Below are 10,771 nucleotides of genomic sequence, written 5' to 3' on the forward strand. Positions count from 1 at the left end.
GCTAAAAGAGCCCCTCCCTAGCTTTGGGGTTGTAAAGGAGATGGGAGGGAAATCTTAGGACTTCTAGGACGGGCGTCAGCCACGCGAGTGGACTGGAGAGGAAACACGGCCTGGGGGGCTATTTCTACTTGACTCTAAAGCTGCATTAACAGGTTCTTGCAGGTCTGAAAGTCCAAATCTCTCCTCGCCTCCTTTACAATCCACGAAAGTCGGGAGGGGCCCTTCTGGCCCCCTTGGCCCCCTCCTGGCCACTCCCACATTCCATCCCTGGACAGAAAGCAGGAGCACCAGGGTGGCAGAGCGGAGAACCGGTTGCAGGAACATCACAAAGTTCAACTCCCTTCGTCACAGCCTGGCCATGGATAGGCACCAGGCAGCCATGACACCTGCTGCTATTCAGCCCAGCCTGCCTCACAATCCAAACAAGAAAGGGAAGGAGGGAATACTGGGCAAAAAAAAACAACCATCACTATTTTTAGAAAACATTATTTAATTTGTAAAAATGTTCTATGCAAATTTAAAGATCATATTAATACAAATGCAGAGTCAAATTTCATTTATAGAGACATCACATTTAACATAAAGGTTCACTAGAGATTTAACACAAAGCAACACAGAGGGAATTTAGACACACAGAGAAACCAGTATTCACCTACTTACACACAAGGGGTCCTTTTCCAAAGAGATTGCAACAACCTCGGCTTCAGTTGGCTCAAAGCAAGATTTTGGATTATGCAAAGATTACATCTTCTCTGCTCTGAGGAAAATGTGCCTTTTCCTCCTGAAAAGAAAGGGGGGGCCGCAAAGAGCTGCAAAACGAGACCGTCCGGCTACCCATGGACGGAGCACGGGCTGAATTCAGAAGCACAGGCAGGCGGCCCTGATCCCTCAGCATCCAGACGGGGCCCTCCTCCACCTCATAGGACTTGTGTTTCCAGGCGGCGGACTTCCTTCACTACAAGGTCGATGTTAATGATTGGGTTGAAGTACAAAGCCCAGTAAAAGAGGCAATTACAGGCAAACTGGGGGATAACTGGCCAGAAAATGGCCATCAGGAACCCCTGGGTTGACATTTTCCAGAAGTGGCTCCACATCCGGTAGGGAATTCTCCTGAAGGAGGAGGAGGGGGAGAGGGGGGAGAGGGAGAAGAGGGTCAGCGCCTGCGCTTGGCAGCCTTCCGGTTCACCCAAACGACATCCTGGGTCCCTGCAGTGCAGGCCAGCCCACCCACCCACCCCCCGACTCACTTCAGCTCCCGCCTTGACCAGAGCCTCCAGAAGGAGAACAGCTCCAGCACGGAGAGCAGCATGGCGTTCACAATGATGAAGCGGGAGGTCCAGTAGTGGGTCTCCAGCCAGTCCCAAGCGAACTCGGCCAGCAGCTGATAGGGCAGGAAAGCAAACTTCACCAGGAATTCCCGCCACTGCTTCCACACCGGGTCCTTGGGGTCCTGCGGAGACAGAAGATGAGCGCCAGCTGCCTGGCTGTGACCCCTTGGGAGGGCGTCGGCAGTGCCAGGGCACCAGGGCTGCCCACGTCGAAGGCCAAACTGCCCGGGACTCCAGACCTACGTGCAGCTTTGCAATCATGTCTTCAAGCTCCTGGGCCTCCGAGACGGGGCAGACGGTGTGGATGAAGGGCAGGAAGGTGTCGCTGTAATCTGACAGGTACAAGTACAGCATGGCGAGCCGAGGGGAGCTCTTCAAGGCGTAGAGCAGGAACAGCGAGCGCCCGGGCTGTACCGCCTGCAAGGCAAGGGACCTTTGTGGCGGAAGGGCTTGGCTCCACCCCCTGCCGGCCTCTCCCAGGCACGAGGGGGCTTGCTAGGGAAGAGCCCCGCCTGAGCCCCCGCAGCACCCACTCACTTTGTACTCCCAGAGGTTTTGGGGCGGCTTCACCCCCAGCAGCTTCACCCGCTCGAGTTCCACAGTGATGGCCTTTCGGTGGCTGCCGTTCTCCACCTGGTAAGGCGCCTGCCGGAGGTCTTCGTCGGTCAGCGTCAGAAGCAGCCTGCAAGACGAACCATTCAGGCTGGGGCAGCCGCTTTCGGCGCCAGCACTGTCAAGCCCCCACGTCTCCATCAGGAAACTGCCTTAAGAAGCCACCGAGCAAAGCGAAGCTGCCTGCCCTAAATGGAGCGGAAAGGCCTGGCCGGGCAGCAGCCAGGCGCCTCTGACTCCCACGCAGGCCACAAGCCTTGCTCCCCGTTTGCATATCCCCTGGGAATGACAGGCCAGGTTTTGTGCTCGAATCCTCCCGCCCTCTCCCGCTGGCTCACCTTCCATTCACCCTCTCCTGCAGGAACCTCTCCCTGTAGAGGGACGTCCAAGGCCCCAGCTGCCCAAGCCAGTGGGCCACCTCCTCTGCGGTCCATTTGGCCACAGGCTTGCGGACCAGCAGGCCGTCCTCTGACTCCCGGCTGCTCCAATGATAGCCCAGCAAAACCACCTAAGAGACCAACCGAGAGCACCTGAGGCTGGGCTGGGGAGGGGCTGGGGGTGCTTAAAGCGACCACAATAAGCATCATGTTCAAAGGCTGGTCATCTGTGCCTGGAGAATAAGCCACGTGTGGCCAGTTCTCTGGGATAAGGTCACCTGAGAGGCCAGCCAGCCGCAGTCCCCTCCCTTCAGCTTCACTCCGTGAGTGCCAAAGAGAAAGGGCAGCACAGCTCTTAGAAACTGGGCAGGCAGCCAAGCCCCCGCTCCCGCCATTTCCAAGCAGGTAGTAAGAAAGCCCCACCAGAAGCTCAGCCTCCCTGGTGGAACCTGCTCAGCGCCACTGCTCAAACGGGGCCCTGTAAAGCCAACCCCCCCCCCACCAGGTGTGTCAGTGCTTGTGAAAAATGTCCTCGGGGAGCCGTACCGCCACACAGGTCAATGCGGTCAGGACACCGGAGAAAAAGCCACCTCCAGGTGGGTTCACCCTCCCGGCACTGGGGGCTGCCGTGGGCTGGTCGCTCCCATACTTCTGAAAAGCAGCCAGGCTTTGCGTCACCTCGTGGTTTTGCAGAATGTTGTCTTTGCGCTGCTCGATGGCGGCTGGGAACAGCTTCTCCACGGCATTCCTGGGAGGGGAGAAAGGGCTTGAGCCAACTGGTGGCCGTGCGGCCCCTCCAGGTGAGCCAGCTCGTCCATTTCCGGAACAGCCTCTTCTCCATTGCAGCGAGAGGCACGTCAGGCCTCCCCAAACCCTCCAGCAGGAATCACTTGCTGGTCCTGCCAGCCATCCTTGCAGAGGGTTGGGGAAGGAAGACCCGTCTGCCCTGGGAGGGAGCAATGCGATGTCAGGCTGGCTCCTTGCCAAGGCCGCACCCGGCTAAGAGGAGCAGAGGCAACTAGGCCAAAGGACGGCGTTCAATCCCTCCCTCCTGACTTGCCCAAAGGTGCAGCTGGGGACGCCCTGAGGCTCCTGGCCAGAGCAGAGACGCAAGCCCCACCTTCAAGCCTCGGGCCTGACGGCCTCCCCCCACCTGCCGGCCTCTGGATGCCTTGGGACCACTGCTTGGGTCTAGGCCGGCAACTGGGAAGGGTGAAGCTGGCAGGGCAATGGTCACCTGAGGAGGATGTTGACCTTTGGGAACCCTTCCCACTTCTCCCGGCACTCTGGACATTCGTTTCTCTTGGAAGACATCCACCACAATGCCAGGCAGTGCCGACAGAAGCTGTGCCCGCAGTTCAAGGTGGTGGGGTTGATGAGGATGTCGTAGCAGCAGTGGCAAGAGAACTCGCTGACCGAGATCCGCCGGCTGATCCCTGGAGTGTCCAGCCTCTCTGCTGGCCACGGAAGACTCGCCTCCTCCATGTCCTTTCCCCCGTGGCTGCCAGAGACGGCCAGCCTCACATTCTCCAGCCCTGAGGGCAACTGGAAGAGGGCAAAAGAGGCCCCTTTAGTTTCCACAGGGGAATCTCCGGGAGAAAATCTTAGCAGCTCCTGAAATGCCTTCTAGATATAAACCCTGCATAAGGACCATCATTTGTGCCAATTGAGATTCATTTTACATGCTGACTATTACCAGTTTCGCCTTCCTTCGGGGTAGAAATGGACAACTATTAATTAATGCAACATAAGTCTTATAGCACATGAACAATGTCCCCGTAGTACTGTGTCGTATACACATCTGCATTTTTAAATGGGTCCAAAAGGTGATTTGATTTGAAATAAAACAATAGGATAAAAAGTGAGGACATTGCTAACACCCCGAGCATGTAAAGGAAAGGTGGGGTTGCTTTGTAATAAATCCCATTCTGAAAATCAATAAACACGTGGCAATTTTCTTACTGAAGTGCAAACTTCCTGTGCCTTACCTGTGGTCAAGAACACACCTGGCACCTTTGTTGCTACTTCAGCGCAAATCAGCCTCTGAAAGGAGCTCCTCTCGCTCGGCAGTCAGCTATTTGTCCTCAGCCGCCGTTGAGAGCAGCCAAACGGACCTTTCTCCTAGAAAGCGGAATGAAAGCGGAGCTCCAGACCGCGTGTGCCTTTCGGAGCGCCGCTCTCCCCTCCCAGGCCCGCCTGGAACGGGAGGGAATATTCGGGTGGCCGCTTCGGCAGCCTTTGAGGAGGGAAGGCACAAAGGGCTGCCCTGGTCTGTCCTCGAGGCGGAGCGAAAGCTCCGTTTTGTTCATGCTGGAGCATTGTAACCCTTCAAACCCGGAGGGCAACGAGGGCAACCGCCTCGCTATTCACCGAAGAAGTCACGGGCACGTCGAGCCTCCCGCTTCAGAGGCAGTCTACCTCTCCCCACACCTGCAGCCCCTTCCGCCCGGCCACTCAGACCGGACCCGCCCGGTCAGCCTCGGGGCAGCAGATCCTCCACCTGGCAGGGCGGGGAAGCCCCTCCGCGTCGCAAGACCTCTGGGAGGCGCCCCGGGATGCAGGGGGGGTGGGCGCCGGAGGGAGCCTCCGCAGGCAGGGGCAGTCTACCTGGGGATGCGAGCCGGGATGGGGGAGGGGCGCAGCGCCGCTCACTCACCGTGGGGGGAGGCGCGCGGACCCCCTCTGACAGCCACTTCCGGCCGCGCATGCGTGCCGTCCGCGCCGTCTCACTCCTGGACCGGGAATGCGCCTGCGCGAGAGGGGGCGCTCTGCCGAACGCAGACCCGCCACAGCGCCCCCTGCCGCTCATTCCTGAGCAGCGGTGCTGGGGGGTGGGGCGGGAGGAAGAGCTGCCAACAGCCCTGCGAGGTAGTCCGGGCTCCGAAGGGCCGCGGCTGCCCCACAGGGGGTCGTTCGAGGCGGCGCCCGGCCCGGCGGCAAGGAAAGGAGTTTTACCGCCGCTTTCCCGGGCCGGGTCTCTCTGCGAACAGCTGCCTCCTGCGGCCCCGGGGATCTTTCTTGGGGGCTCCTGTGTTGGGGTGTGCCCCGCCCCTCCGAACTGACTCGTTCGGCCTGCCCTGCCCGCCCCCAACCGGGCTCGGCGCGGCGCAGCACCGCGTGGCCTCCCGCCCTGGTCCTGGGCTGGGCTGGCGCCTCCCTCCCTCCCTCCCGCGGCGGAGCTAAAGCGGGCTCCGGGCTCCCGACGGGGCTGGTCTATTCCGGGCGCAGCCAGGCGCTCCTGCCAGGCAGCCAGGCAGCGCAGGCTCGTCTCTTGGGGATGCGCCGCGGCTTCGGGATGCCGGCGGCGGCGAGCGTGGTGCCCGTAGCCCTGGTCCTGGCGGCCGCCTGTCTGCGGGGCGCCCTGCTGCAGTCTCCGGGGGCGGCCGAGCCGAGGCGGCCCCTCTTCGAGAGGCTCCGGCGCCTGGAAGCCCAGGTGAGCCGCTCCGCTCCCTCCTTCCCGTCCCTGTCCGGGCTCGGAGCGGGCGCTGGTGAGGGCAGGGGCGGCGGGCAACGAGATCCTTTTTCCTGCCCCGACGGGAGTCCACGGGGAAGCCCCCCGCCTTTACTCCGCTTCTGGCCCCAAAATGCGGACGGGCCGGGCAGCCTCATCCCCTTTCCCCCAGCCCAGGGGGCGGACGCGGTGCCCGGTCTGCAGGGCTGGTCTCCCGGTCCTTCTCCTTCTTTAGACTTTGCTTTGATCTCCTGAAAAAAAGACAGCGGCTCATCCCGGGGCTCCCTGCTCTCTCGGCGAAGCTCCTTTTCCAGGAGACGCTTTCAAGTAGATCACCTGCACAAAAGGCCAGTAAAATCGGGCAGAATAATGGACTCGGGAGCAGGAAAAGGAGGCACTGCTGAACTCGGCTGCCAGCTTTGATCCGAGTTGGATCAATGTGGTACTTACTCTGCTATCCAAGCTTTCCTTTCTTTAACTTGCAACAAATAAGCCACCCACCGAGTCCCTTTAGGAGGCTGCTTCTGTTCTTGAGCCCCAACATGGGGGGGGCGTTGATTCCAGATAGAGAGGAAGGGCGGGGGCAGAGGGGAAAAGGCAGCCTGGAGATGACAAGGATAAATAAAGTGATGGAGCCGTTTCAGGAAAAATAAAAGAAGCAGACGCAGCTCAGAAAAGGCCTGGATTTTACAGGTCCCAACAGGCAATAATGTGTGTGTGTGTGGGGGGGCAGGTTGCCAATCCTTGTTCCCTTGGGTTCTTTGGCCTCTGCAGCCTGGGAGGGCTAGGGGATGCTCAAAAGCCCACACCCCATGGTGGCTCCCTCCCTCCCTGCTCCAACCCACCCAGCTCCTCAGGTCATGTTTCACTGCAAAAGTTAGTGGCAACAGCTGGTGTTGTGATATTTAAGCGGTTCAGGTTTTGCCAGAGGCCATTTTAGGCTAAGATTAGCCACAGATAGTTGCAGATAATGGCCCAGTAAAATATATTTCTGCATTTTCAATGGATTTAAAGATAAAGTTATTTTGTGAAAGCCTTTCCTGGGCTTTCTTGCTAGCCTGGGCCTCCAGAGTCTTGTACTGCAACTCCCATCAAGCACAGCCAGAGTGTCCACTCCCCATGAGAGCTACGGGTAAGAGGAATAGTGATCCACATTTAGAAGAGCTGGCTGAGGGAGAGTAGCCAGAGTGGATAAATTAATACAGATTGCCACAAATAGCCTGAGCATTTCAGAAGACAAGAAAACAAGCTCAGGACATCTCAAAAGTGTAAAACAGTGAAATAGTTGTCACCCAAAATAGCAAAATAAGCACACCAATTGTTAATAGTTACACTCGTCAACCATTTACAGTTAGCGCTATAAATAATTGTACTTGTTATTGTAAAAATATCACTTCCTAAATATAGTTGAGATTACTCAGTAGCTCCAAGGAAGCTGGTGGAAAAATATAATCCTGTATTTTGGTCCAAAAATCTGGCCGCTGGCCGGTGTCCTTGTGCAGTGAAACATCTAAACACTTCACGAACACTTTCTATATAAGTTCAACACCATTGGCACATATTGGGAGGGAAATGCTCCCCCCCCCCCGCCCCCGTTTTGTTCCTGTTTTGGGACCCTGTTTTGCTTTGCTCGCAGAGGGCATCTTGAGCAGCACTTGAAGCCATAGTCTTAGTCCCACCTCTGGACGCATTCAGAAGTGCATGTTTTTAGTGCTCTGGGGTGCCCTAGGGTGAGGCTGCCAAGCCAGGCAGGAAAAGGGGACCTTTGGTCCTGGGCGTTGGTCGCAGGGATGCCAGGAACACCGCATGAAGGGCCCCTCAAGGCTCCTGGTGCTTCATAACCCGCCATGCCCGTGTCCTTCCCAGGGAAAGAGAGGGTCCCGCTTGTCTTGCCCCCACCCCTTTCCCGATGCTGCTCTCCTGGCCCTCCCCTCCGCTTTGAGGGGCCTGACCGCGCTCCTCTTTCCCAGTTCCGACAGTTTCAGGAGGTCACCCTGATGCGCCTTCAGGAGACGGCAGAGAACTACAATCTTTCTCACAGCCTCCACACCAAGATGGACAGGTTGCTACAGAAGCAGGAGAGCCTGCAGCTGGTGGCCAACGGGTCCCGGGCTTCCACCCAGGAGGAGCTGCATCGCTTGCAGACTTGGGTGAAGAAGCTGGAGAGGAACAGCAAGAAGCAAGCAGTGAGGATCCGAGCGCTGGAAGGGGCCTGGCAGGATACGCGGCAAAAGCACCTGGAGAGCCGCCTGTCCAACCTCACCCAGGAGCTTGAGAGCCACCGGGAGGACTTCCGGGACGTGGCTGCCCACCAGCAGAGCCTGCAGAAGATACTGCAGAGCCTGCAGGATGCCCTCCGCCGCCAGGGAAGCAAGCTGGGCAGCATCGAGCGGAAGCTGAAGAGCCTTAAGCAGAAGGAGGAGCTGCCCAGTCCTCGGAGCGCAGCCCGTGGCTCCGGGCCAGAGAAAGCATCGGAGGCAGCTGGAGGGCAGAGCCCCACCTTGAAGAAGCTGCGTGCCAAGCATCGCCAGCCGGGGGGCCACCTGGAGGTCCCGGCCGAGAGCCCAGCAGCGCTGCAGAGGGGCTCCCTTCTGGGCCAGGCGGCTTCTCCCCTGCAGGTGGATCCAGGCCCGGCCTCTTCACCTGAGCAGCAGACCCTCACAGAACAGCCTCCTGGACCGGCAGAGCAGAAGCCTCCAGGAGGGCCTCGGAAGCCAGGGACAAGTAGGTAGAGAGGGAGGATGTGCTGATGCATGAATGCTGCCAGGCTCCTTAAGCGCCAAGGCAGTGGCCCTTCTCGGCCTTAAAACGTGCTGGAGGCCACCCTTCAGCTCCCTGTCTCAGGAGGCAGGTTGGTTCCGCAGGTGGGGTTGGGCTTTCCTTTTGGAGAGACTTTGGAAGCTGCTGCCCTTGCTTGCTTCCACCTGGGTTGAACTTGGAGATGCTTTGTACTTGGCTTTTGCATTTTATCTGCTGTACTGACTTTAAACATTGTCTGGACCCCGAGTGACCTGCACGCTTTAGACTAGAAATCTTCAGTGTAACTATCACCACCTCGATGCAAAATTCCAAACTGGAGCCCCAAGCTGGGGTGGGCCAGTGCTGCAACTGGCTGTGAGCCCCTCGACACTTTTGGTCTGGGCTGCTCCCCAGACTCGCCCAGTTATTTCCAGCCTCCGTAGTTCAGGCACGAGGCACCTGTCTGCCCATACGAGCCCCTGGGTCTTTCCTGGGAGCTGCCCCACCGCTCTCTCTTCCCTGCAGGGTGCAACGTGGACTCCATGCTGGTCTTCCCCAATGCCTCCACCGAGAACTTCGCAGCCTTCCAGCCCGGCCTGCAGACGAGCTTGCTGGAGCTGAGCCTCTGCAGCTGGGTGAGGACCAGTGCCCCTTACCTGGGCACCATCCTGTCTTATGCCACGGAGGAGAACGACAACAAGCTGGTGCTCCACGGCAGGGACGCTGCCCCCCGCAACTCCCTCCATTTCGTGATTGGAGACCCCGCTTTTCGGGAGCTGCCGGTGGGGGCCGTCTTGGACGGCAGGTGGCACCACGCCTGCATCATCTGGTCCTCCATCCAGGGGCGCTACTGGTTCTACCTGGACCGAAGGCTGGCCTCCCTGGGCTCCAACTTTCGGAAGGGCTACGAGATTCCGCCCCAAGGGTCGCTCCTCCTTGGCCAGGAGCAAGACACTCTTGGCGGGGGGTTTGACTCATCTGAATCATTTGTGGGGCTCCTGGCGGGCTTTGCCATGTGGGGCCGAGCGTTGCTGCCGGGGGAGGTCTCCAGCATCGCCCTTGGAGAAGGCCTGCCCCACGGAACGGTGCTCACCTTGGCCAATGTCTCCATGCTCAGTGGTTCTGTGCGGAAGGTGGACTGCACCTGCCTTGAGCACTGCCTGTGACGCACACACACACACACACACACACACACCCCGGAGGCTGCTCGCCATCCCCGCCTCCCCCGAATGAGCTTGGCTGGATTTTTTCCAGAGAAGGGACCCTGCCAAACCTGCTGAAACCCCAAAGCTGCTCTAGTCCTCCCTTAAAAGAATCTACTCTAGCCCCAAAACAGGGTTGGTGCTGCCGATTTCCGGGATATTTGTGCAGGGGAAGGGACCTGCTCATCATTACTCTGCCTGGTGTTCCAGATTCTTCCTTCTGGCCTGAGAGAGGGTTGACCAAAAAAAAAATTTTCTCACGTGCCATTTTCATGATAAAATTCTTTTTAAAAAAAGATGGTGGGCTTTGTTGGTAAAGTACATTAGTTTCCCCCAAGATGAGGATTCCTTTTTACATTTCCAAAGCCAATTCTGGCTGCCTGCCTTGCTTAGCTTGTGTAATGCATTGGAGAAAATAGATTAATTTCATGGTTTTGATTTGAAACAATAAATATTTATTCAAGACCTTGGCCATTCCACTCTTTCCCTCGGAGAAGTGAAAAATTGGGGTGGAGTTTAAGATTGAATGCTGGAAACCCGGGATCAGCCCTGCCAGCAACCTTAGCTCGTCGGAGGGGTCTGCAGCTGGCGAGCGTCTCCTCCAGGTGCTCCTGGGCCCTCCGTCCATCGGGTCCTTCCAAAAGGTTCATTCCTCGCAACGTCCCAGCTCGTTCCCCCGGCAAAACCCACCGCCGCGAAAGAGGCATCGCAGTGCTCCCCGTCCGCTCAGGGCGGCACCGGGCGGGCGGGCCCGAGGGAACCCGGGTGGTATCCTCCTCTCCCTGGCAAAAGCTCCGGTAGCCTCCCGTGGGGAAAGGAAAGGAGAGGCGGCTCCCCCGGGCCCCCAGCCCAGCCCCGTGCCTGGGAAAGGCCGGTGCGGCGTGGCCGTGAGCAAGCAGCGCCTGACCCGCGGACACGCTCCCCTCCCCTTGCAGAGACGGTGCCTCCCCAGCTGCGAGCCGCCGGAGGGGCGGCCCGGCCGGGCGCTGGCTCGCAAGCGGCTGCAGGGCGCGAGGCTGGCCTGGCTGATGCCGGGGCCACAGGGACTCCATCCCCCGTGAT

General features: G+C 58.7%; 2 protein-coding genes across 5 annotated transcripts; one reads left to right on the top strand and one right to left on the bottom strand.

Annotated features, from left to right (window-relative positions):
• Positions 1-472: 472 nt before the first annotated feature.
• BFAR (bifunctional apoptosis regulator) lies at positions 473-5,116 on the bottom strand. 4 transcript variants are annotated; one of them, XM_026683256.2, is made up of 9 exons: positions 4,974-5,116; positions 4,306-4,438; positions 3,555-3,862; positions 2,864-3,065; positions 2,279-2,448; positions 1,866-2,010; positions 1,572-1,745; positions 1,248-1,450; positions 473-1,110 (listed from the first exon to the last, which is right to left on the bottom strand). In XM_026683256.2, the coding sequence occupies exons 3-9, from the start codon at positions 3,800-3,802 to the stop codon at positions 918-920; spliced, it is 1,335 nt and encodes a 444-aa protein (XP_026539041.1). In that variant the 5' UTR covers positions 3,803-3,862; positions 4,306-4,438; positions 4,974-5,116; the 3' UTR covers positions 473-917. The 4 variants fall into 4 exon arrangements, with proteins under 4 accessions (XP_026539041.1, XP_087798484.1, XP_087798482.1 ...); XM_087942358.1 differs by having other exon boundaries at positions 2,996-3,065; positions 4,974-5,050; XM_087942356.1 differs by having other exon boundaries at positions 4,925-5,047.
• A 325-nt stretch (positions 5,117-5,441) lies between these two features.
• PTX4 (pentraxin 4) lies at positions 5,442-10,174 on the top strand. Its single transcript, XM_026683280.2, has 3 exons — positions 5,442-5,750; positions 7,739-8,492; positions 9,033-10,174. The coding sequence occupies exons 1-3, from the start codon at positions 5,595-5,597 to the stop codon at positions 9,671-9,673; spliced, it is 1,551 nt and encodes a 516-aa protein (XP_026539065.2). The 5' UTR covers positions 5,442-5,594; the 3' UTR covers positions 9,674-10,174.
• Positions 10,175-10,771: the final 597 nt, after the last annotated feature.

This window comes from Notechis scutatus, chromosome 12, assembly GCF_049901735.1.
Source record: "Notechis scutatus isolate UNSWTSFEM ecotype Mainland chromosome 12, rNotScu1.2, whole genome shotgun sequence".
NCBI classification, from domain to species: Eukaryota; Metazoa; Chordata; class Lepidosauria; order Squamata; family Elapidae; genus Notechis; species Notechis scutatus.